The sequence below is a fragment of the Python bivittatus genome, unplaced genomic scaffold (genome assembly GCF_059951505.1).
Source record: "Python bivittatus isolate LINGU-HERP-01145 unplaced genomic scaffold, Pbiv_v1 ctg000330_np1212, whole genome shotgun sequence".
Taxonomy (NCBI): domain Eukaryota; kingdom Metazoa; phylum Chordata; class Lepidosauria; order Squamata; family Pythonidae; genus Python; species Python bivittatus.
This window is the reverse complement of record NW_028277058.1, coordinates 53,229,687-53,256,314: the sequence shown is the minus strand read 5'-3', so window position 1 is coordinate 53,256,314 and position 26,628 is coordinate 53,229,687. Positions and strand designations below refer to the sequence as shown.

The 26,628-nt window shown below is 37.5% G+C and overlaps 1 protein-coding gene across 1 annotated transcript in view; it reads left to right on the top strand.

Annotated features, from left to right (window-relative positions):
• LOC103064700 (1-phosphatidylinositol 4,5-bisphosphate phosphodiesterase zeta-1-like) overlaps positions 1–21,693 on the top strand; it is a 57,794-nt gene extending 36,101 nt beyond the window's left edge. The window contains exons 8-13 of the mRNA XM_088141520.1: positions 1,001–1,157; positions 3,216–3,332; positions 15,358–15,530; positions 18,463–18,595; positions 19,689–19,838; positions 21,596–21,693. Of these exons, the coding sequence (XP_087997646.1) occupies positions 1,001–1,157; positions 3,216–3,332; positions 15,358–15,530; positions 18,463–18,595; positions 19,689–19,838; positions 21,596–21,693 (828 nt within the window). The remainder of the gene's footprint in view (positions 1–1,000; positions 1,158–3,215; positions 3,333–15,357; positions 15,531–18,462; positions 18,596–19,688; positions 19,839–21,595) is intronic.
• The last annotated feature ends 4,935 nt before the right edge of the window (positions 21,694–26,628 follow it).

The window sequence follows — 26,628 nt, the reverse complement described above, 5'->3', positions numbered from 1 at the left end:
GCTTTCTTCTTTCTCCTCTCAGGCTCTTCGTTTGTATCATGCATTTGAGATTGTAAACCTGTGAACAGGCATTTTATCTGAGGACTTTGGAAACTACCTTGGGATCCTTTTTAGGCTGAAGATTGGAGTACATATGCTCCAAATAAACAATAACACACCCTTTTGTACACACATATATACAAAATATGGCATTTTAGTAACCTGCAAACACATTTGTTTTGGGGGGCAGTATTATAATATCTGTATTATTGGCAGGGAAACTAAGAGACAGGACTTGCCTAATGCCACCCAGTCAAACAACTGAGATGAATTTTGAATTGGAATTTTCTGGCTCACAGCTGATGCTCTAAACTATTACATACTGTTCTACATATACTAATTTTTTATCATTTCAGTGATTAACCACTCCATTCCTTTCTTAGCATGAAGGACCCTCATGAAGGTTTGCAGATAGTGGAAACTGGTCATGTAATATTAAAGAATTAGATTAGGAGTTGGGAGACGGTAGTTCAGTTCTCCATTAAGTCACAAAGTCCGTTGGGTCTGTCACTGTCTCCAGGTAGTTGTAAGAAAAAAGGAGAGAATGATATAACTGTCCATGCTGGCTTGGGATGTTGGCAATTGTAAGCCCTAAGTCTGAAAGGCACTATATTATATTTAATGTAGAGGGAAGGTGCAATGAAGGTTCTGCCTTCAGCCTCAGATTTTTCATCCTCTTGGTCTCTCCTTCTTCTTTTTAGTAATGTTTTTAATTAAGGTTTTATGTATTTATATATTTTATGTTTTTAATGTTTGTTGTGAATCGCCCAGAGTTCCCCCATTGGGGGGAGATGGGCGGTTGAAAAAATTTAATAAATAAATAAATAAAATATGAACAGAAGTATTTTTTTTTCTCCTTAAGGGTTTTCAACCAAAATTATCTGACATTCTCATATAAATGTTAATAGAATGGTGAAAAGGTAATTAAATCAATCTTCAATTGCTGTCTCATTACTTATAGATGAAGAAAATAAAGATTGCCTTGGCACTGTCAGAACTTGTGATATATACCAAATCTCGAAAATTCATAAGCTTTGAAGATTCAAGAGAAAATCAGCTTTTTTATGAAAATAATTCAGTTGGTGAGGCAAAAGCCCGAAAGCTGGCAAAACTGATAGGTAATTTTTGGCATTCAGACCGATGAAATGGATGGTGTTGCTGTTTTCTCATGCTTAAGCCATCAGAACAAATAATATGCTTTATGAAACTATTTGTCCTGGGCTGGAAGGACGTGGAATGTTTCTGGTCTTGGTTCAGTTCTCACCATAAGTTCTGTAGCTGGAGATTTGCTTCATGGTACCTAATTGGCTGCTACAATTTGCCTCTGCTAAACTATGGAAAGGAAGAAGTAAATAAATGGATCTTGCCTTTGTTGTTGTTAGTTTTAAAAAATTAAATGTAAGTTATTAGTACATAACTAATGTGATGCACTGAACAATGTTCTTTGGGCCCAATTCAAACTAGAAACAATTCAGAACATATGGAATGTTGTCCTTCCTTATGCCTCTTTCTGCACCTATTCCCTTATCCAATTTATATACAGTGGTACCTCTAGTTACGAACTTAATCCATTCCGTGACTCTGGTTGCAACTCGAGTTGGTCTCAAGTCGAGGTAAATTTTCCCATAAGGTTCAATGTAAATACGGTTAATCCATTCCACCCTACAAATTTGGTTGCACCACGAGGCAAATTTCCCCATAAGGTTCAATGTAAATACGGCTAATCCGCCCTCCGAATTTGGTCGCACCCCGAGGTAAATTTCCCCCATAAGATTCAATGTAAATACGGCTAAACAGTTCTGAAACATATGCATTTTATTTTTAAACCTCAAAAACCTTCCAAACGCCACAAAACACACCACAAGCCTCACCGAACGTCTCCTTGCTACCGCGATCTCGCCCACAGAAAGCCGCGACCGCGTGGCAGCAGGGAAAATGGCCACGGATCCGGTTCGTAAGTAGAGGCAAGTTCATAAGTAGAGGTAAATTTTTGGGGCCGGAGCTGGTCGTATCTCAAAAATTTCGTAAGTAGGGGTGTTCGTAAGTAGAGGTACCACTGTACTTAGAAACTAGGTTATCATCACTTGCCTGCTAAAGCGCTTCTAAATTCAGGCTGAGAACTTTTAATTTAGGTTTTCTTCTGATCCAAAGCCAAAGCGTCAGGCATGCAATGAAGATGACTCCATATGATACTATGGCTGCTTTGTTCTACTAGCCCTGTTTCTACTGTTTCCGTAACAGTATCTGCTGGTAGAGATGAGGAATACACTGCGTTGTGAGAAAACTGCATTACATTTTTGTAATTTTTTTTTTAAAAAGCATCTTAAATGGGGGCTATTTTGAAGAAGAAAACTTCAATAGGATCCCAAACCAGGATGTGCTCGTGATTGAGATAGTATCAGTCCCCTGCCAAATGGTTTTCTGTTGTTGTCATAAAAGCTGCTTGCAGTGTATAGCATCCTTTGAGGCAAACAACAGTGTGGGAGAGCTTCAATAGGAGCTGTGAGACCATGTTCTGGATTGGAAGCAAGTTCTAGGTTGGGATCCTAGAACTGCTACCTCTTCAAATAAATATGACTATATATGTATAGTCTCCGATGAATCCAGCATGAGGTCAGTCTCTGATTGATTTGATGACCTATATATTTTGGCTATGGTAACCTCATGTAGGGATCATACTATAATCAATTCAGAAGCATCTAATAAAGCTAAAGCATGTATTTGAGATGAATAAAATGTCTTCAGTTTTAGTAATCACATTATATATGTTCAGGCAATAATGTGTGTTTATGTACAGGTGTAGATGTAGATGTGCTTTTAAGCTAGATTATTAAGTCCCTTGATGATGTTTAGATTTTAGATTATTTCATTGTTATTAATGTTTAATTTTGGAGATGAAGGCACAATTATAAATATAAAAAATAAATATAAATACTTCTTGACATAGCAATGACATGGACTGAATGTTTCTTTGTTGTTAACCAGTTTGTGAACTACAAGTAATAGTTTGGATTCACACCAATATTTTGAATACTCAAAATTTTCACACCAAATTTTTTTGTTGAATTTGCTGTTAATAGATATCAAAATATACATTTACTTTTTAATTGGTTTTATGAAACTGGCTATTTTTCATGCATTTTCAATAATGTAGTTTTGAATGTGTCTCTTTATAGCAAATGAATTTGTTCAACATACAGTAAGATTTATCACAAGAATATATCCTAGAGGGATCCGAACCAACTCTTCTAATTATAATCCTCAGGAATTTTGGAATGTTGGATGTCAGATGGGTAAGTGTTTTAAGATTATTATTGTTATTTTTTGATTACGTTTTTCTTCATGCTGCATAGTAATTTAAATGTAGTTAAATCACTTTTCAGTAGTATGAAACAGTGCTAAACATGAGTCTTCTAGCATTCTTCTACAACCAACGCAAATTTTAAAAAGGGAGGAAGAAAGGAAATCTGCATATGGAATAGGTCAACATGGTGGATGTATGATAAAACCAGAAGCTTTGCTAGCTTGTATGACCCAAAATGAAAGATAAATGTATGTTTTTAGAGTTTAGCTTTGCCTTCTAAAAAGTGGCATAATTCTGCCCCCCAAATTAGGTTTGTTTTAGGAGGCTGTAACTGTGTTCCTAGTAGACCTACAGTATAGTCAGTCTGAAGATGCCTAGTATATAGAATTCCCTGTTTGGCACCTGAACTTTCTAAATGGCTGGAACATCAGCAGCTCCCTTTTCCATTTGCTGTGACTTCCATGGTCATAGTATGGTACATCTTGAGTGATTGGTCTTCCCACCTACTAGAGCCTCCTCTCTGCCTTGAGAGGTAATTGGAGGGTTGCAGCACTAAAATCTCACTCCAGCTCGTAGGTAATACCAGAGATTAGATTTGCTTTCTCAATTTGTCTTTAGAGTCTTCAGAATGACTACTGCAGATATTTTGTCTAAGAAGACAACTCTCAGGCAGCCATTAATCCTTACCTATTTCATCCTAAGCTTTAAAGAGTCCATTTCTTAGTTTCTAATATGAAATTGCAAGAGTTCTATATTTAAAATAACTTTGGTGACCTCTCTCTGTGCAGATTTATTCTTTTCTTAGAAGTGTATAGAGCAGAGAAAGGAATCTGCCTTTGTTCCTGCAGGATTCCTCTTCTGTTTAGGCTCCATAGAACTTTCATTTCACTTTGTAGCCTCTTTTGCCTTATGGCAGATGAAGATCTAAGTATGGCTTCATAATGCATTGACTGTATATATAATATGGTTGAAACAAATTAGATGTGGAACATACTTATTTTTATGAAAATTTTGGCACCAAGACTTCCTCTTCTCTCCCTCTCCTTCTCTCACACAGACACGCTACTACTTTGGCAATAGTGATTATTTTTTGCATATATCATCAAACCACTATAAAAAAATGAAAAGGCACAGCTGAACTTGGGAAAGCAGGTGTGAATAACAGTGGAAGTAGTATTCTTCCAGTAGAGAAGTCCATAGCAGATTATGAGAACTTCGTAATATTAGCATTATGATAGATTTTTGTTGTACCCCAATCAATTTCTAAGAAATTCCACAACATGCTGCAGAGGATAATGTTATTTCAGTCTCTTTCCTCTAATCATTGCCTAGTGACAAACACATCTCCTCCCTTTGACTCTTAGTGTGTGTGCAGAGAAAGCATTATGAGGAAACACTATCTTTAGCCATTCCTCTTGCAAGAACATAAGCAGCCTTTTGGGCCATTGAAAGACAGCTGTCAGGTTGTCCCTGGAAATGTCTGGTGGCATTCTCATAGGTAAAACTACTGATAGGTGTAGACATAGAAAGCCTTTTCAAAAATTATAGAAAACAATTTCTGAGAGATTCTTCAAACTCTTCTCTAAATCTCTTTACAGGAATTTGTTTGTTTATTTGCTTGCTTGCTTGTTCATTCACTCAATTTATACAGCTGCCCATTCACCAAGCAACTCTGGACACTTTAGACAATTACTTTAGAGCAGTTACAGGCAATCTATATTCCATGAGTCATACAGAACCTAACTAACTTTTGGGGAGAGGTTAATTTAGAATGCTGAACAGAGTCTATTTTTCAGCAGAAAATAAAAGCACATAAACCATTTTTTAGACTTAACTCACACCCCAAAAGTCAACATCACCCCAAACAGGCCCCCAGGAAATCTTGGCCTACTCTTGCTTACATGATGTCACTATTTATAGCCTTTGATTGTCTCACTTCCTTAGCTGCAACCTATTTAGCAGTTTTTTGTAAAACCAGTACTTGAATAAATCCCCTTACCTGGATGGTAAAAATCGGTAGAATCATTTAAACAAAACATTGTAAAAAGATGCAATTGCTTGCAGCTTTTTGTAGCATCCATGTGTGCTACGTATGCTATCATAAAGGCTCTCAGTCTTTTAGGGGAATGTTGCTGCTTCATCACTGTAGACCACTGTCAACCCCGCCAGGTAGACCAGACCAAGAAATCAACTCCACAGAAAGGCTACAACTACTTTTATTGAGATTGGCTATAATAACAAAATCTAGCAAGTCTAATTGTGGTGTAACTCCTCTACATATAGTTCATTGAATTAGGGAGGTGTCTGTTCAAGTCACTTCCAAATATTATATGTCTGTCATGGGCTTAAAATATGTTTCAGTCCCTGTTGTCCTGGCAACAGATCTTAGATATCTCCATCAAGGTCATCTTCCTTACTCTCTACAACCACACATTGGTAATTTCATATTTGGATTACTGTTTTTTGCTTTATGTGGTGCTTAAGTTATCCTTGGTTCAGAAATTGCAACTAATGCAGAATGGGGTGCCAAGAGTGTTGAGAAGGGTACCTCAGTATACCATATTATACCAGCATTGAAGAATCTGTGCTAACCATTTACCAGGATCTACCAGTTTAGGATTTTGCTATTGGCATAACAGGCATTTTCATTCTTTTCATTCTTTTAACTGAGTACCCATTTTGAATGCATTGTTTTATTATTCCCATGATATTTTAAGACTTGTTTTAATTTTAAGTTACCCTGAACCATTAAGTGAGTGAGTAGCATGCAGATATTCTAAAAAGAAATGTAAAGACAAAAGTATTTTGGAACCAAATTGCCTAGTAGAATGTTTTTCTGTTTTAGACCCAGATGGTCAATTATTATCTACTATTTGTAATGTGATCTGTATATGCTCTCTGGCAGAAACCTGGTGGTGCCCACTCTCTAGAATGCTTCTGGAGATGTTAAACTTAGTTCAGTTTTGACCCATCTCTGCACCCAGGCCTTCTTTGTGTGAATGTTGTGTAAGGATATCTGTAGGATGTGCATGTGTATGGGTGTGTGTTTTTACAAATGTTTATCATTTTTAAACAACTTTTAATTGTCTTCGTCTAATTATACTTTATTAGAAACAATGTATACTGCTTCAAAAAAATTTTTTAACATGGGAAATGGTATAGCAATTGAATGAATGAATAGGTTGTAAGATGTGCACTACTCATATGGCCCCCATACTGCTTTTTATAGATAATAAAAACAACCAGATCTTTTCATTCATACTGTATTCATAAATCATTTGTCTGGGCTCTTTCAGAGAAGAAACTATCTATTCTTTTTTCTTGCCCTGTGCAGGAGCTACATGCAAGGAGCTATATGCAAGAAAGAATATGGGGATTATAACTGTGCAGTACTTCAAATTCAGTCTCCAAAACATGTGTTGGAGTCCATGAGAGCATGTGCTTGTAACTGTCTACGTCTACTTAAATAACAACTCCTTTTCCTAGCTTCTGCTTTGCTATCCCCAGAAGAGACCCAGCTGCTTTAAAGGTGCTACATTTATGCTCCTGTGTGCTCTGAAGTCCCTTTTGAAGATCAAATCTGAAGTGCTGCACAGCCCTACTGGGTATTTATTTATTTAGAAAATGTACATGGCCGCCCATCCTCATACATAACTCTGACTGGCAAATAATCAATATATAAAATGAAATAAAATAACCCCATGACCAAAATTAAATATGTCCAATACAGAGAAGAAAAACCAAGGCACTATATAACAATTTCACAGGTAAAACACACATGTATTAGCTCCCCCATTCATAGTCTGCATGGGAGCTTCTCCAGGGTTCCAGGATTCTAAATCACATGAAGAACATTCATAGTAGAGAAGGTTTCCAATTGCTGCCAGTCATTGTCTTCATATGTAGGATGACAGAAAGAGCAGAGCTAGCATATTTGTTCTTTCTTCTACTTTGCCTGTAGAGAATATCTGTTTTGCAACTGCCCGAAGAGGAAACTAAACTTGTTTATTCAGAAGCCAGAAATCCTACCGCATTTATTGAGGCTTCTCCCTGGTGAGAGAAACGGGAGAGCCACTTTGATGTACTGGTTAAGGCATTGAGCTAGAAACCAGGATACTGTGAGTTCTAGTCCCACCCTAGGAACGAAGGTGGCTGGGGGACCTTGGGCCAGTTCCTCTCTCTCAGCCCTAGGAAGAAGAAGGCAAGGGCAAACTACTTCTGAAACCTTGCCAAGAAAACTTCAGGGGCTAGTCCAGATAGTCTCCAGGAGTCAAGAGTGACTCAGAGGCGAAGGAAGGGAGGGAGGGATAATCAGATCTTCAAGAAATTATTTGACAAATTGTCATGGAGAAAATCTTTGTGGTCACTAAAAGTGGATACTGACTTGATGGCACATAATCAACATGAAGGAAGTTGTTTATGCTCTGAACTGTCATATGAGCCACATAAGGATGAATAAATTGTGATTTATTGCAGACATGACAGATAGGCTCTTATGGAAGAGAGTATGTATTTGATCTATATCCCACATTTATTTTGTACAACTGAAGGTAGCGTACATAATGCTCCCTCCTGTTTTCTGCAATAACATCCTATGTGGTGAGTTGGGCTGAAAGACTGGTCCAAAGGTACCCAGTCATCTTCTCTGCCTTTGAGAGGACCAGAACTCAGGATCTCTGTTTCTAGTTCAGCATCTTCACCTCTTTACCAAACTGGCTCTAATGGACTATGGAAATCTATCTCTTAAATGTTGTAAAGAATTTGAAGAATTGGGTTGGAGGTTTAGGAATGCTCCTGGAAATAACTTTACATTTTTATCCAACTTAGGGTTGTTTGACAACTGCGTTGTATTTAATGAGATCAGACCTGGTCATAGCAACATAAGCCTTACTAGTATTTTGATTGGAATAGGCAATTTTTTTGGGGGGGGGGTTCTTTTTTTTCTTTTTTAAGAGTTCAGGTGGTCCAGAATTTTATATCAGCATGCTTATGCTTCAGACCTACTGGTCCATTTACGATGAGGTTTAAATTGATTGCTGCAAGAGACATGGTCTCTATGATTATGCTCAGATTCTACAGAACTTTATTTCTCTTGAAGCCATATATTCCATCAGATTGTTAAAATGTCTTTATTTGTTCAGGCTTTTTAAATCTACCCATAATTTTCTATCCAATTTCTTTGTTTATGTGCTAAAACTTCTATGGAACTGAACTGAATTGTTCTAATTGCTTTTGATTGCTGTCGGTATCCCTGGAAGACATCTAAGCATGGGACAGATATAAATAAGTTAGAATAAAACAATATTTTTGTGTTGTCAGCTTCAAGTACAAGAGGCAAAATGAGATTCATTTTTAATTTTTAATCATGTATGTTTGCATTTTCCTTCCTATCTTAGTTTGTAAGGTGAAAGGGAGGATTAAAATCCAGTACCTTGAATAACTGCATAGTTTTAAATTTAAGTAGACTGCAACTTTTCATGTATCAGTTGAAACTTCCTTTTCTGCAGCACTGTTAAAATGTTAAATTGGCTGCCTTAAAGACAGTTTCTAAACAAATTAAGGAAGTGGTAACAGTGGACTGTTGAGACCCTTTAGGCTGGATTTCAACTTACTCATGAATTCTGACCCTATTGGAGATTCCCAGTTCAGTGATATTCAGGAAGGCTTTTTCTTTGTTATGATAATGAACCAGATAATAAACATCATCTGTTCCTGCGTCAGATATTGGATGTGATGCTGATTTAATGTTTATTCAGTGCACATGCATTTATTTCATATAAACAGAATAGGAGTTCTTGTGAGTTACTGTTAAGCATAACTTGTATTTCTTTCTGGCATACCATCAAGTACATTTGCTTTTTAAAATTATTGTTCTATTTTAGACATACTGTGTTTGTGCTTTGCTGGGCTGACTGGTGGATTTTCAGTTCTAAAATACCACACTCCGAGAGAATAGAAGATTTAAGGTCATAGCAATAGATTCAGTGTCTTTTCCCATGAATCATAATATCCCTTTTTGTTTTTGTTTTTTTTCCCCAAACAATGGCAGCTAAACAACAGAAAGTTCCAAACGGCTGAGCAAAGAAACTTCTGACAGTTTTCTGCTCAAGATAAACACCAAATTTAAGCATGGTTTTTAAGGGGAAAAAGTATTTGACCAAAGAACTGAAATCAGAAATACATGACAATTTTAAATGTTTACAAATATTGTATATCAGTCAGAGTACAACAAAAGGGAAGTTAGAAACAAAATAGTTACCTATATTGTTTTTAGTAATTTTCCTGCTTTCTACCTACCTACCTACCTACCTACCTACCTACCTCCTTCCTTCCTTCCTTCCTTCCTTCCTTCCTTCCTTCCTTCCTTCCTTCCTTCCTTCCTTCCTTCCTTCCTTCCTTCCTTCCTTCCTTCCTTCCTTCCCCTTCAAGTCAGTCTTGACTCCTGGAGACTACCTGGACTAGCCCCTGCAGTTTTCTTGGCAAGGTTTCAGAAGTGGTTTGCCCTTGCCTTCTTCTTCCTAGGGCTGAGAGAGAGGAACTAGCCCAAGGTCCCCCAGCCACCTTCGTTCCTAGGGTGGGACTAGAACTCACAGTATCCTGGTTTCTAGCTTGATGCCTTAACCAGTACATCAACCAGTACATCATTTCTCACCGCCCATCTTGTTAAAAAGGGACTCTGGGCGGTTTACAGAAAAGATTAAATCAGTTAAAATAAAACTTTTGCATTCTTAAATAACAAAATGGCCACTTTGGCACTTAGCCAAAGATTCAAAAAGATCTCTACAATCCTTTTTCTTACTGTAAAAATAACTTAATGTATTCTATTTTTGTGGTTAATTTTCCTTCAGTGATATGTTGAGCACTGACTGTACAACCTCAGTAACTTCTTTGTCCACTAATATTTTATCTCTGTATCTGCATTTTCCCCCTTTTTTCCTTTGTTTTCTCTTTTTTTCCCTTTAAATGATTAATAAAAATGAATAGTAATAATAAAAAGGTAAAGCCTAGCACTTTCTGGTTAAATTGCAGGGAGAACTGATACCACTGTTCAGTTTAACCATAAGTGATTACACAAATGAGTGGCCCATTTTCAAATATTTTTTGGAGAAAATTATATCAATAATTTGGTTGTTAACCCTTGTGGTTAAATTGGGAGAGTAAATAAGTTATTTTTAATGTATCAATAACCTCTAAAGAATAAGCAGAGTCTGTCAGGTGGGCTTTATTAGGGTTTCTGCATAATTATTAATTCAGAGCGCAGTGCAGTCCCCAAATATGAAAGGTACTTTTATATTGATGATATCCTCAGTGTAGATCATGAGACAGGCAGCCGAGATATTTCTAGTCTCTACAGTTTACGTTCTCACTTTCTGATCGCAACATTTGCCTTCAGTGCAGTCCAAGGTTTGCTCCCCATTCTCTAGGTTTTGAATGTGGCTGTTACAGGGATTTCTCAATACTGTAGTATGGCAAAATTAGAATCCAGAGAATTTCTGTAGGGAATGGGATGTAGGCCTGGATTCCATTTCTGGCAGCTCTCTACCCATATGACATTCAGAAATGTATGTAAATATTTCAGAGAGGCAGAATTTAGTTTGTTGTCCATTTGGAAAACAGCTGTTCTCCAATTTGATGGAGAATTACAAATTACTTAAAATCTTATTTTTAGTGGTTCAGTCGTTAAGTCGTGTCCGACTCTTCGTGACCCCATGAACCATATTGCGCCAGGCCTTATATTTTTGTAATATAAGGTATATATTTATATGTACACCTGCCCAGCTCAATTACATTTGCAAAAGTTAATTTTATTTTTAATTACTTTTCTTTTTTTCTTTTTCTTTTACAAAGTCACAGCATATGGCAGTAGCTAGTGATCCTTGACAGATCTCTAAAAATCTAAATAAAATTAGATCTGATAGGTTTTGAGAATGGAGATCACCTGGAAATAGTCCAGACTGGGAGGTTGAAAAAACTTCCCGGAAAAGGATGTAGCATCTCACTTGCATATGACTGCCAAGAAAACTATGTGTAAATGTCCCTGTAATTTTATTTTAATCTTTAGCAATTTTAGAAAAAATATCCATTCTAAGGATCAATATCTCTCTCTTTCTGTATTTGATCTCAAAATTGTTCCAGTTACATTCTCCTTAGTTATTGATTGGAGAATATAGTTTAGCATTAAGCAGATTTCCCCAATTTTTAAATAATAGAAAAATAGCAGTATGGTTATTATTGTTACAATTATGGTTTTGGTCCATAAGTATTATGAATCTTGTACCATCTGTACCTACTGATTTCAAACAGTTTCTACAGGGATTTTATAAGAAGGATGTTGCTGTTTCCAGGATTTTTTTCTGTTAATACACCTTTTCATTTCCGTTGCCAGAGATATGCAGAGATAGTAAAAAATTTAATGTTCCGAAGATGTTCGGTTGCCAGCCTTCCATTATTTTTTTTAGATTTATCATATTTTAGGAGCAGAAATATGGTCGTAATAAGCAGAAAAATGATTATGGAAGCAATTTATGTGTATTGTTTTGTAAAAGCAAAATTATGTCAGAACAAAAAGATCAATTCTGCCTTCAATTTCAGATATTTCAGGAAGAAGCATTTCTGGAAGCAGCAAAACATACAAGCATACAAACACACCCACACTATCCTTTTTTTAAAAAAAACAAGCAAACAAATCCTTAACAAGTATAAAAATACAGTAAATCTTCTGTCCTACATGTCATCTCCTCTGTGTATTGGAATTGTTGTGTAGACAATTGTTTTAAAAACTATTAAGAAATTTATGATCTGTTTTTCATATCTGGATTTTAATAAATGAAAATACTCTTCTAAATGCTCATTTTTTTCCAATGGTCACAATAACAGAGAATGGATTTTAAGGGATGGAAAATCAGTTTGCTTTTCAGTTTGCTTTTTTTCAGAAACAGCACAAAAAATTTTGGGGAATGCTATAAATACAATGTATCTTGGTTTCAGAAAAGTATTTGACAATATACCATATGACATGCAAATTATCAAGCTACTGAATGTGGGCTTTATGGCACAAAAGCTAAGTGCAACTGGCTTGAAAATTATACTCAAATATTGTGTCTTACCAATTTCCTTGAATAGAGTGCCCCAAGGTTCGTTTTGTGGGCCCTGAACTCTGCAATGCCCTTATCAGTGTCTTGCTTATCAGCTCTGCAGGTGGTACAACATTTGGTGGAATAGCCAGTCTCTGAGAAGGATCTTGATAGGTTAAAGCAACATTGCTCAGATTATGGATCATGACTTTTAGGGAGGGTCACCACAGAGTGGCTTCCTTGCACCTCTTTCCAAGCAAGCTTACCAGTTAGATACGTAAGTGACAGTTCCAGAGCTCTGTATAAAGCCTGGGTGGTGATGGTCCTCCACTTCTTCCTCCTGAACACTGTATTTGCCTTTCATAGGAGGGTTAATCAGTGCTAGAGGACATGAGGCTTCTATGCAGATCTGAAACTGTCTGTAGAGCAGGTCTGCACAACTCATAGAGAGGAAAGGGACACATTGATAATTAAAAATCCTCATGGGCTGTAAAGGACTAGCTGGTGTGCCGACCAGTTGTTTGGTGGCTAGTGGAGCAGCGATAGTGATGGAGCTGGTGGTGTTGGTGAGCTTGGAGGCGCCTGGCAGCATGTCTTTTGGAATGCCAGCTCCTTCCTGGCAGGGTGATGTTTGGCAGGGGTGAATTTATTTATTTTTTAAAAATGCCAGTGGGGTGCACAAGACTGTTTGGTTGGCCATATGTTGTGCAGGCTTGCTATAGAGAGATTTACAACTGAGGGGTAGCGAGGAGGGCTGCAGGACCTCATTGAGGAGAAAATTGGAAGAATAGGGAGAGGGATTTATAAGGAGCAACAGTGGGAGGAAAAGAAGGTGGGCTGTGATGTCACAGTGCAGCTGCACTGGGAGACAGAACACCAGAAACAGCTAACAGCCTGCCAGTGTTCTGCAAGCTGCAATGTTTTAAACATGGTTTAAGACAAGCTGATTAAAGGGGAAGACCCCCCCTTTTTTTTTTTTTACTTTGGTGAATGACAGAGGCTGTCTTCAAAATGAAACCAAATTTCAGGAATGACACAAAAGCAAGCATGCCCATCTTTCTCTTTAAGAATATGGTTTTAAATTTTACTGGGGGAGAGGTTACTTATTTCCAATGGAATTGTTTTATTTTGTAAAATTGTATAGCTATATCATTTTAAGCATGGCTTAAATTTAATTATTCAAAGTACTATATTTCTTGGCTAACTCTAAACCCAATGAAATCATTAGTTTTATTTGAGAGGCAGTTGCATAAATTCCTTCCAGCATTTTAGGAGATCACCATCTGAGAACTCCTAAGTTAAAAAAAATGGGCTGAAAATAACAAATTTATCAAAACACAAATGCAGTTATATACATAGGAAATAGAAATCAATCGCACAGGTATAAAATGGCAATATTCACAGGTATATCACTGGCAATAATATTTGTGAAAAAAATCTTAGAGATGTAGTTGATTATGAGCTGTATATGAATTTTGTAGCTAGAAAAAAGGCAAATGCAGTTTTAGATTGCATCAGTAGAAATCTAGCTTCCCAATTATAGGAAGCAGTAATTCTACATTTTGCATTGGTCAGAATCTACCTCGACAATTCTATTTGACAATATACCACATGACATGATATATTGGGCAATACAATTTAAGAAGGATTTGGGGAAACTGGAAGGTTCAGAAAGGCAATGAAGATGATCAGGGGACTAGAAACCTAGCCCACATTCACACAGATGCCAGCAGGAAACCCTGCTGCCCTAAATCCTTCTGCCCCCAGAATGGATCCTTACTGCACACTCAGACTGAGACTGTCCTGCCCTGCAGTCCATACAGCTTTAATGTGCAACATTCTGAGGGCCTTGATTTGTGGTTCTTTTCACAGACATGCCAGCTCCACACAACATAATTCACTATGTAAAAATGTGGCACGCACAATACTTTAGTCATTCCATGCACTGCTTTTTTTTTCTTTTTTCTTTCCCATCATAGCATCACCTAACTGAACTTTTGTTTTTTTATACCTTGAAATTATGACTTGAGTGGTTGACTATTGACCCTATCAACCACTGGGTGGCAGCACAGAGTTGAAGGGTCCCCCCCTCCAGTTCTTGGCTGCCATCTAGTGGTTATCCAGGGTGCAGCTGTTGAAGAACTGGGATATGCAAAAGGATTTAGCAGTGGAAACTGCTATGCGAGCTGTAGTGCTGTGAACCTTAACAAGATTATGTGAGGAGAGCAAGCAGCAGCCATTGGGAGAAAATCCCCTGCTATGCAGGCCATAAAAGTACAAGAGATGAGTTCTTTCAGTTATATTTCTGATTATGCTAGTTAAATCAGTGACAAGCTAGTCAATTTCAGGGCTTCACCCACCCTAGAATAGATATTTTCAAACATTTCCTGACCATGGAACCTGCTAAAAAAAAGTTCCTAGAGGCCCTGATTAAAAGTCAAAGCCCTAGTGATAGAAACAAAACTTGTGCTCGTTATAATTTATTTATGCAAATGTATATGTGAAACTTATTTCACAGAAATGGATAGCACAATTACAAGTGCTGGAATTTCTTTTACTTCTTTTGTTTTCAGTTGTCCTGTACTGTCTGCAATTGTATTAGTTTGTAGCCAATGATCCACATCTGGAAAAAACATACCCATTACTTAAGAATTTATTGGGCCTAATCAAAAAAACAAAATAAAAGTAATATGCATATTCTGAGAGGTGTATATTTAGGATGGTTATGTAGGAATGAATATATGATTGCCATATTTCATTATCATCATCCATATGTGGTCTGTAGTTTTAAGCAACTCATACATAAGTTGCAAGTAATGTCAGGCCTTCAGTCCATTGAATCAGGTCATAAATTTGTGTTTCCAGTGTTGAAGAACAAGTCAGTATTTAAAACTCTATTTTCTAATTAACAAGGTTTTGCAAATGCTCATCTTCATACAGTGGCCTTAAATTTCCAAACATCTGGAGGACAAATGGATCTTCAAATTGGGAAATTTTTGGATAATGGTGGCTGTGGCTATATATTAAAACCAGAATTCTTAAGAAATAGAGACACACAATTTACCCCACATAATATATCTGCAGACCATCAACCAGTTACACTTACAATTAAAGTAAGTTCATTTTGGTTATATTATTCTTTTCACTGATTTGCTTTTACAAGTGCTTATTACTGCAGTTTTCTGAGATTCCTGCCTGAATTCTTAATAAGAAGTTCCAGGAACTCGAGCTCGAAAATTTGCTGGCATCATTGTCCCAGCATGATCCCCATATTATTTATTTGCATATACTTGCTATCTTCTTCAGAGAGTTTTATGATAATACATAATAGCATGTTTCTGAAGTATAAACATGATTCAGTGTTCACACTTAAAAATGAGCCATGAGAAGATAGGGATGGCTGCACATATAATCCTGCTGATTCCATTAACATTGCATTCAGAAGCAGCATTTGAACTTGCTGCTTAGGAACGTGTATTGTTGGATGTAATTGAGTAGTTGAGAGGACCTACTACATTATCGAGTTTTAGAAGCAGATTAAAAATTTTAGTGCTTGCTTAGGAAACCACTGATGTTTGGTCTGACTATTTGCTCTGCTTTGTCATTTCTGTATACTGGCTGCTGGTTGTTACTTTATTTGTATAAATATTTTTAATTTAATTAGTGCTGTCCTTTCCTAGCCTGGCATTTGGAAGGTCTGGATTTCTAACTCTCAGAATTCGCAGCCAGTATGGCCAAAAGCCGCACTTGGCTAGGAGTTCTGGAAATTCAAATCTCAATATATTTGTCAAGTGGCAGATTGAGGGAGGCTGCTTTACACACCTAAGATATAAATGCAAATGAAAAGAATGAGATTTGATTTTGAGCAGACACAGGTAATGCTATACAATTAATTGGGTTGCTTTAAATATGCTGTTGGCTTCGGGATAAGATGAGTCCTGGCTATAAATATATAATCCAAGCAGATCATTAGTTAAGCTTGGTAGTCTCTAAAGTAGAGCTATCATATCTGGGCTATAAAAATTTGGATGACTCAATAGCAAGAAAGAGATTGTTGCTGTCTTTTTGGTAGGGTTAGTCTGGATTCCTCCTCCTTTCCTTCCTCCCCTCCCCCTCCCCCTTCTATTTAGTTCTATCCTAGACTCTATTTATGATATCACTCGGGTGCAAATTTTGTTGTGGAATAGGACTAGGGTCAAAGATGGTAGGTCATCACATCCAGAACACAACAAGGTGTGCATGTGTTTTTGTGTGAATATGAATCCTATCAGGTTGATGTGTTCACAGAAGCCTTCTCAGTTCTTTGGTTCATCCTCAGACTATTCTAACAAATGGATGGATGGCCAGGCCTCTAAGCTGGTGGTGTGCTGGGTCTTATGCATAAGGATTCAGATGGAAAGACTTGTTTCTCTCAGCATGGTCTCATTACCTTGCTCATTTTGCCTTTGCCTTTAAAAAGTCCCACCCTAGAAATGTACACTGGAGAGCCTTGGTGGCTAGAGCATTCGATCTGGATATGAAGAATCTGGTTTAATGACCTGTGAAGTAAACTGACTTTATTTGTTGTGAGGTTAAATTGGCACTTTGATCTCTGGAAAAAACAACAACAACCAGAATACATGTCTAGGAAGCAATGCTCTCAGATAAATACAGCAGTTCCTGTAATTAATCTTGGCTTGGAATAGTCCAAGAAGATATTGGTTGAATGTGTAGGGTGCCAGTTAAGAGCATGAATTCAAAGTTACACGGTGGTCTTAATTCAGTATCGTATTATATCAGAGAACAGAGTGGTTTTTCTCTTACCCTTTATTGTTTCCTTATGTTGGCTTATTTTTCTTAATATATAAATTCTGGCAAAGTGAGAGAGCTTGTAGTAGTTTGATCACTGGTTAAAACACCAAACTAGGAGCTAAAAAGCCCAATTGTTACAGGTAGTCCTCACTATCTGACCACAATAGGGACTGGAATTTAGGTTGCTAAGCGATTTGGTCATTAAGCAAATCGGAGCTGATTTTACATTTTTATGACAGTCGTTAAGCAAATCGCCATGGTTGTTAAGCAAATCACATGGCCATTAAGCAAATCACGTGGCTGTTAAGTAAATCCAGCTTCCCCAATGCATGTTTTTTTGCTGGAATTCACTTAACAACCACGTAATTCGCTTAACAACCATGGTGATTCGCTTAACGACCATTGTAAAAAAGATCACAAATAGTGATCACATGACTGTGGAGATCATAAAGCACTTTTCCCAAAGCTGTCATAACTCAGGACTATTGTTAAATGAACGGTCATTAAGCGAGGACTACCTGTAGTCCTGCCTTAGGTACTGAAGCCAGTTGGGTGACTTTGGGTAGTCACTCTCGCTCAGTCCTAGGAAAAAGGCAAGGCAAATCACTTCTGAAAATTCAATGAAAAGATGCAAGTATAGCTAGAAAAGAACCTTCAACGTTGAGTTCTTATTGCGGTTCAAATAGATTTAGAGATCTGCACCCTTATCCTTTTCACATATTCCCAGTGAGACACCTCTGAGGCAAGTGTGCAAAAAAGGCTGGGGGGTGGGCACAGCCCATAAGTGTTGTTTTTCAGTGAGGGGCCAGCTCTCGGGAATGACCTGAGAATAGCCTCCAGAATAAAGAGGAGAAAAAAAAATCAGTGCATTAAACTCTGTACCTTGCTGATTTTTTACTGCAATTTATTTATTGTTAATCAAACTTGCATCCCCCCATGGTCACAGAAATCTCAGTGGCTCACAAAGTAAACTGTACAACAGTATAAAACAGACATAGAACAAAAGCTCAACACAGAGCATGGCATCAGGCCCCAAAAGCCCTCCGGAAAAGCTCTGCCTTCAGGGTTTTTGGGGGAAGACCGACAGTGTTGGAGACCAATGAATCTCCAATGGGAGGTCATTCCCAAGAGCTGTATAGTTCCCTCCACCCCCATACTGCATGATAGGCATTGATACTTCCTTAGGAAAAATATTAATGCCAGTAAGATCTAGTGTCCTAGTTAATACTGATATCTTTTTCTGTGTCTGTGCAGCTTATTAGTGGCCATCAGTTACCACCTAGCAACCTCTCCAGGACTAACAAAGCTGACCCTCTTGTTGTAATAGAAATTTATGGCATTCCAGAGGACCAGGCAAAACAGCAGAGTTGTGTTGTAAAGGGCAATGGTAAGTGGATCATACTGATTCTGTCAGGCAGCGTTCTTTAGCCTGATACCTTCCAGATGGTTTGAATCTACAGATCCCCAGAATTTCAGCTCAACTGAGGGGCACCAAATTTGGGAAAGTATGGTATACTGTCTTAATAATTTCAGAATTCTCTAAAGTTGGCATATTATCTGATCATGAGTTTCCATGAGCACAAATATCCTGTGGGGTGTTGGGGCTTCTGAATGTCAACTTGACAAGCCCTGCCTTTCTGCTATACTGTAAAAAATTTGTTATGGTTGTCCATGGCTGTGTTCCAGTTAACTTTTTTTCTGTTTTCCTTTTTTTCCCCTTAGTCTGTGATGGTACTCCATCAAGTTCTTGTGGGATCCTAATGGTTCTGTGGAATGAAGTTTGAAAAATCTGCTCTAGAACTACAGAGAAACCAGGGAAATGTTCTTAATTAAGAGACTGCATACTGTGTTTATTGAGGGGCTCATGCAGATATTTTATTCAATTCCTATAATTCAGCACTGATTTTGTTTCTCAGACTTTACCTTTGTAAATCTACCACACCAGCAATTTGAATAATTTGAGGAAAATTATGTCTGAGGGTAGGGATTTGGTGTATGCTACCATATTTTTCATTAAGGATATATGAGTAAACAATTCATAAGGCAGGGTGGAGTAAGCCAATAAGTAGAATTGTGGAAATATACTCTTGAGGCATTGTTAATATATGTTAAACAGTTTTTCTTCCCATCAACAGCATTTATATTTTACAACTGCAAACAGTGATGGGTTTTCAGTAGAAGTGCAGTAGGCAGATGGCCATTGCAGAAGTGACTTTAATTTTAGATCTCCACGTGAACGTCACCATGCCTTTTAAAGAGAATAGTTGAGATTGTATTCGTCTTGCTTTCGTTATGGCCAAAGGAGTAAGCTTCATTACATTATATATTTCTTGTTCATTTTGTGAATGATTCAGTTTTGTATTCCTGTAGTCACTTGGAATAACCAGAAAAATAAATGAGAAGAACTTATGACTAAAACTCAGCAAGGTAAAGCTTTTTAGGGATCATCGTTTGTCTTATACTGCTTTTTTTTATTTCAGCTTTGTGTCCGAGGTGGAATCAAACATTTACATTTGATGTTCGTGTTCCAGAGCTTGCCTTAGTTCGTTTTGTTGTAGAAGATCAGCTTTCTCTTACTTCCAATGATTTCCTTGGTCAATATACTTTGCCACTTTTAAGCATAAATAAAGGTATTACATAAATTGTTTTTGTGTACAAAACAGTTCCAAATTTTTATCAAAAAATTTGTTATGATAATATATAAGAGAGCATTCAAGAGATTGTAATATCAGTTCTATTATTGCTGATACCAAAATTGTTCAAATAACTGCCGTACCCTTAATTTATGACAATGCATGATTGAATGGTGTGTTAACTTCCATATTTTTTTAACTTTCAGATGATAAAAGTTGTGAGTTATGCACTTTTCCCTTCTATGTACAGTAAATCAACATGCTAGTGTTCATTTGCAATCCTTTGCAGTATCTGGAAGCTACTCACTTTATGTTTTATTTATCTATTTATTTAATTTATATGCTGCCCATCTCCCACAGAGGGCGACTGTTAATAACAGGAACGTTAATGCACACTTCCACATATTGCTTACTGTTTATCTTATCTTACTAGGTCAGTTTAAGGGTTTAAACCATGCATATAAGGACCATCACAGTGCATACAATCTGTTTGGAGATTCCAATAGAAGAGAATATATGTTGCTCAGGGTTGAACTGTGCTGATAATGTTACCTAGTTGGGTAATGAAACATCTGCAAGCAAACGACCAAGCTCAGAGAGCACCAGGGACTCCACTGTTTGGAGATTCTTTTGGAAGGACCACCAGCTCCATATAGATAGCTGATTGTTGTCACCTTGATTCCCATGATAGCAGTAGGCATTTTTTCAGCACTGCATCTCCAGTGATTACCATGTGGTGCTTGGTTCTTTGTAGGGGCAGTATGTTTACTGCTTTCCTTTTTCAGTATTACTTTCACTTACAGACATTTTGAGGTAGGATAATCTCTGAAATTATGGATCAGAAGGAAGTTTCAGAACTAAAAAGGAAGAGTGAACAAAGAGTGGATCAGGTGTTCAGAGATCTCACTGAGAAACATCAGGTGAAGACCCCTGCCTAATTGGTAACACTGGAAGTTGCCCTATATCAAATCAGATATTGTCCATAGTGCCTAGCATGACTCTCCAAGGATCTTTTCCAATCCTACATAAAGTTTTCATAGAGTGAACTGAGACTTTTCTTATGCAGAAAGCATTCAAACCATCAGAGTATGTCCCTTCCGAGGTTGTCTATAACCACTGAACTATTGTAATAGTTTGTGATTACTGTACATATTAAACTTTTCCACAAATATCTAACTACATTGCATTGTAGAACCCATTACAAGACCAGAAGAGGAGAGAACAAAATTCCAATCTCTATAATCATATCTGAAAAATCTCTGTAATTCATAGAGAGTAGATTTTCACAGCTGCTATTTATTGGTGAAATGATTTCTGAGTAATACTGTGCGACACATTCTGGCATTCTTTGGCAAGTAATCAAATTCAGACAACATAAACAATTGTGATAACCTCTGTACTAATATAGTATATTCACAGTTGAAATTGCACTGCTTTGTTTTTCCTATAAAATGAATGAGAGTCATTCTCTTACACTGGAGGAGATAAGGATTTGTACTAAAAATACAACTGTGATAGAACCAAGCTTTTGTCCTGGTTTTGGTGTTTCCGATTTCTTGAGGAACAAGTTTGACACTTTCAAACAAATGCTTTACAAGATGCAGCCTAACTTAGTGGGCATGCTGAGGACTCAAAAAAGCTTTAGGTTTGGTTTCTTGATAATTATAGCAAATCACAGAGCTATGTTATATATGTATTATTGTGCATGTATCACTGTGTATACAATACATTAATTGATTGCTATCACATTGCAGGTTATCGTCAAGTTCCACTTTTTTCCAAACTTGGTGTCAACCTACGTCCTGCTTCACTCTTTGTACATGTTTGGTACTCAAGAAATAATATCTGTTAGGAATTCTGCCTGTTTCTTCAATAAAGATTCAGTGGTTTAATTATATTAAGAATTCAGTGTTACATTTTTTTCTTCTTGAATTCAGTATGCATTAAAGTATTCAGTATGCATTAAAGCCACATAAAATATACTTTGCTGAGTAAGAATAACATCCCCCTGTTGTATTTCCAACAGTCAGGCACCTTTCAGAAGATGGCACTAGCAATTTAGCATTCAGATGAATCCTGAAATTCCATAAATATATTGCATACATACATGCAAGCCTCATTTGACTATCATGACTAATTGCTACTGAAAGACTTGTCCTCTATAAATTGTTTTGCTTTAAATCAAAACCAATGATCAATTATGTATCTTAAGTTTAAAATTCAATTAGTTAATAATTATATAAGTTTTTATTATCCATCTATTTCTACATACATTTTGAATGCGTATCAGTATACTGTGTATACCTCATAGGTGATGGAATACAGGTTATATTATTTTGGCTTGTAAACTGGTCCCTAGATTACAGATCCTAATTTGGATAGGATATCATGAGCAGGCTTGAGATACAGCTAGGCTTTGGCTGTGCTTATTGTATACTGGCCAAAATGTGCCAAAACTGACCAGGACAAGCTGCATATGGTGCAGCTACAACTAAAGTTTGCAACCTACACTTTATCTTACACAAAACCTAGATGACAGCCTTAATTAACCAAAGCTATCATGGGCAACAGAGATCAGTATCTATAGGCCCATATGGCATGAGATTCTGCAACAGAATGGGGGAGGGGGCAAACTATGATGTGTGACTACATCCAACTCAGAACTAGTAGATTAAACTACAAGGAAGCAGGTTCAAGCTAGACATCAGGAGGAACTTCCTGTCTGTCAGCTGGTGGAACAGGCTACTACATGACATGGTGAATTCTCCTGTGCTTGAAGTTTTCAAATCGAGGCTGGATGGTCATCTGTCAGAGATGGTCTAGTGGATCCTGTACTCAGTAGGATTTTGGGCTAGATAACCTTTGTGGTCACCTTCAACTCTGATTTTGTAAAATGCCACAATGTTGGCACGCAAGTACATAATAGTGGCATTTGTGATGACATTACTGTCCATGTGTCTTCATGTTTGCATTATTATAATTTATTGCTAATATGGCTGCCTTCTAGTGACAATTGTGGCATATGAAAGACTGTGAATGGGAATGGAAGTGGAGTAAACGATAAGCACCATGAATTAAAAGAAATTAATGAAAAAAAAATAGATATGACATGTATCTGTGAAACTTTGAGAAAGGTTAAGGATGTAAATGAAGGTGGTCTGATTTTGTGGAATTTATGAATACATACTGGAAAGTAAAGGTGTAGGTTTAGTTATAAATGAAAGAGCTAAAATGTACGTCAGAAAGTATAGATTGATGTCCTATAGTTGTGGGTTTGTATGAAAATAGGAATCCATTGGTTAGTGATAGTTGCATGTTATACTCCTGTGAATGATGATAACAGAAGAATCAGATGTGAGTTTTGGGGGAAATTGTGCAACATCCTTAATGTGATCCAGGAGAAAAATATTCTCTTAGGTGGGTGGGGAACAAAATGAAAGAGTATAAAAAAAAAGTGATAGGATCATTCAGAGAGTCAGAAATGAATGAGAATGATGACTAGTATGCACCTACAGTTTACAATCAAAATGTTGCTCTTCTTTATGGTTCATGTCTTCATCAGCTCTGTTGAAGCATATTAATGCTCAATTAGCTTTTGTCGGGGAGACTTTAATTAGTTCCAAGAGTGGACTGGAGTGACAGAAATGTCTCCTCAGTTCTGTCATGACAAAACATACTCTTTATCTACTTTTTTTCTCTCTTCCTTCATTTCAATTACCCTTCAGCTCCAATAGCTTTCTAAGCTATGAGCTATTTAAATCAGATTTGTTTGTCTTGAAACTATTGTGTTTTGCCTGGGAAAAAAAGCCATTTCTGCATTGAATCCCAGGCTTAGTCACTGTTTTGCATCTTTCAAACAAAATGCCAGTTACAAAGCAACATCATAGTTACAGTACTACAATACAGCCACAATCCAAGGTTGCACAAAAAAACTTTTTTTAGGAGATAAGGAATTGCGTTTCTCAACAGCTGCTGTTTATAATATAGAAAATTACCAAATTACCACAATAAGAACAAAACAAATACAGTTAATGACAGTAATTGGGACTGGCAACTCTGTCGCTAAGTGATGCAGTCGTAAGTTGAAAAATGTGACTGTGCAGACTTACGATGGCAGTTCCAGCTGCAGTCATTAAATGAATCAACCACAGTTGTTAAACATGACATCAGATGACTGCGACTTGCGCCTCCTGCTAGCTTCCCCACTGACTTTGCTTGTTGGAAGCTGGCTGTGAAGGCTGCAAATGGCATTCATGTGACCATTGAACACTGTGAGTGTCATTGTGTGCCTGCTACTCTTGTAATCCCTTCCTTGCCATTGAATGTAAATGCAAAGATTAATTCCTTTCATGCTAATTATCCCGGTGCTGGGGTGAGCATTCCAAATAGCGAGGGAATGGGGAAAAGGGAAGCACAGTGGCAGTCATGTGGTTTCCCACTTTGCAACTGCTTCCCTTAACAACAGAACTGCTGCTCCCAATTGTCACTACACAAGGACTACCTGTTCTCAAGAAAACTATATTTGTACATTGCTATTTGCCAGTGTACAGATAGTCCTCAACTTATGACCATTTGTTCAGCGACTGTTCAAAGTTACAATGGCACTGAACAATGGTGGTTACAACCGGTCCTCGGAGTTCTGGCTGCCCTAGCACCCCCACGGTCACGTGATTGCAATCTAGGCACTTGGTAACTGGTTCCCACTTATGGCCGGTTGCAGTGCCCTGTGATCATATGATTGTCATTTGCAACTTGCCCTGCCGGCTTCCCCAGAAAGTCAATGAGGCTGGCAAGGAAGGTCGCAAGTCACTGGGGTAAGTCTCCCCCACCCGTGCATCCTTGCAGCACCCCCTCTGATCTGCACTGTGCCTCTCTCACACCCTCGCGCACCCTCCCTGACCCATGCTGCACTTCTTATGCACCCCCTCACACCTTCGCACACACTCCCTGACCCATGCTGATTTTGGTTGTGGGAAGCTGGCAGGAAGTTGCCTTGCCTGACGACTGGATTCAGTTAACAATGGCAACCAGGGCTTTAGGAATTGCTGTTGCTAAGCAATGCAGTCACACTTTATGACTGCACCGCTTAGCGATGGATATTCTGGTCCCAGTTGCCATCGTAAGTGGATGACTACCTGTAATAGAAAATTTCCAGACACAGCAAATCTATAATATCTGCTGAGGAGTAAAAGAACAAAACTATTTGTTCTGATCAAACAGAGTTCTTCTATTTTCAGAAGGGTTGTTGTTACATACTACTAAACATTTTCCTCACCCTGATATGCTGGCTAGTGATGGACTGAGTTTAGCTTAACTCCATGTATTTGGAAATAATCTTCTAGGAACAGAAATGTTGCCTATTGTAAGAGAAAGGTTGCTACCTTTGAAATTTCATGCGGCAAAATATATACATATGGCTTTTTAATGTTGAAGCTAATGAGAACCATTTGCAAATAGAAGAGTAGTAATTCCATGAAGATAACTAAATGACAATGGGCCATGAAAAACTCATTATAATATCCTGCGATTAGTGGTCTACTCTCTGTACTCAGTGGCATTCCTCACATATATATTCTCCAAGGCAAACACTCAGCAAATGTAGCAGAAGTGCTGGTAGAAAAAAGGGAAAAGAAACTAATGAATAAATAATTCAATTGTCTAAGACAATGTTCTTATTACACTATTCCCCTTTGGGTATCACTTTTCTTTGTCTAACTGAATATTGTTCAGTTATTGTTAATGACTCTTACAAATGTTCCACTACTTTCCATGATGAACCATGAAACATCTTTAATATGTGTGACAATGACCCCATTCTTACTGAAAAGGTAAGATGATAGATGTTTAACTGGTCCTATATACAAAAAATAAAATTTAATCTATAAAAATCCATTCCTCAGGAAGAACTGGCAAGGCTAGACCCTGCTTACTTAATCCGATACTGCTCTGAGAAAGTTTTACCATGTAGTGACATTAGCCTGTATCATTCAATGAATCAATATGCTAATCTTTGGACATACATGATTAATCAAGAAGGTGTGGCATAAAGTAAGCAAAGAAACTAATTTCAAAGATTTAATTTTGAAACTTTAGGATTTAAATTCCTATCAGATTGCCCTATTCTAAATGTCCATGAAATGTATTTACTTACACAATTTAGCTTTCTGCCAATAGTAAGCACCCAATGTGGCAAACAAAAAATGAAAGTAATTAAAATGCAGCTAAAAACAGTTCAAATATAATTTTCAACACCATAAAAACATCTGATACACCTAGCGTGCCTCAAATTCAGCCAGAAACCTGCCAAAATAAACATGCTTTTGCTGGTCAGCAGGAAGATATCACAAGATAACCTCCCTGACTAACTTTGATACAGAATTCCAAGGCCTAGAAGCACTCCACCCCACACCCCAACACAAACACACACACACGTCCCATGTTCCCTGAAGATGTACTTTTAACAACCCTGGACAAGAAGGAAATTGTGATTTGAGGCTCTAGGTCAGTGTTTCTCAACCTTGACAACTTTAAGATATGTGGACTTCAACTCCCAGAATTCCATGCTGGCTCGGGAATTCTGGGCGTTGAAATCCACACATCTTAAAATTGTCAAGGTTGAGAAACGCTGCCCTAGGTACTTCAATTGTCTGAAGCGCTAGAACACTTGATAAATGAAAAAGTTTTGTATGCTGTATGCTTTCTCCTAGGAAGGCTCCCTCCCGTTATCCTTCTTTGGATGCCAGACAAAACATGATTTTTCCCCTAGGAATTTGAGACTTACTAATAT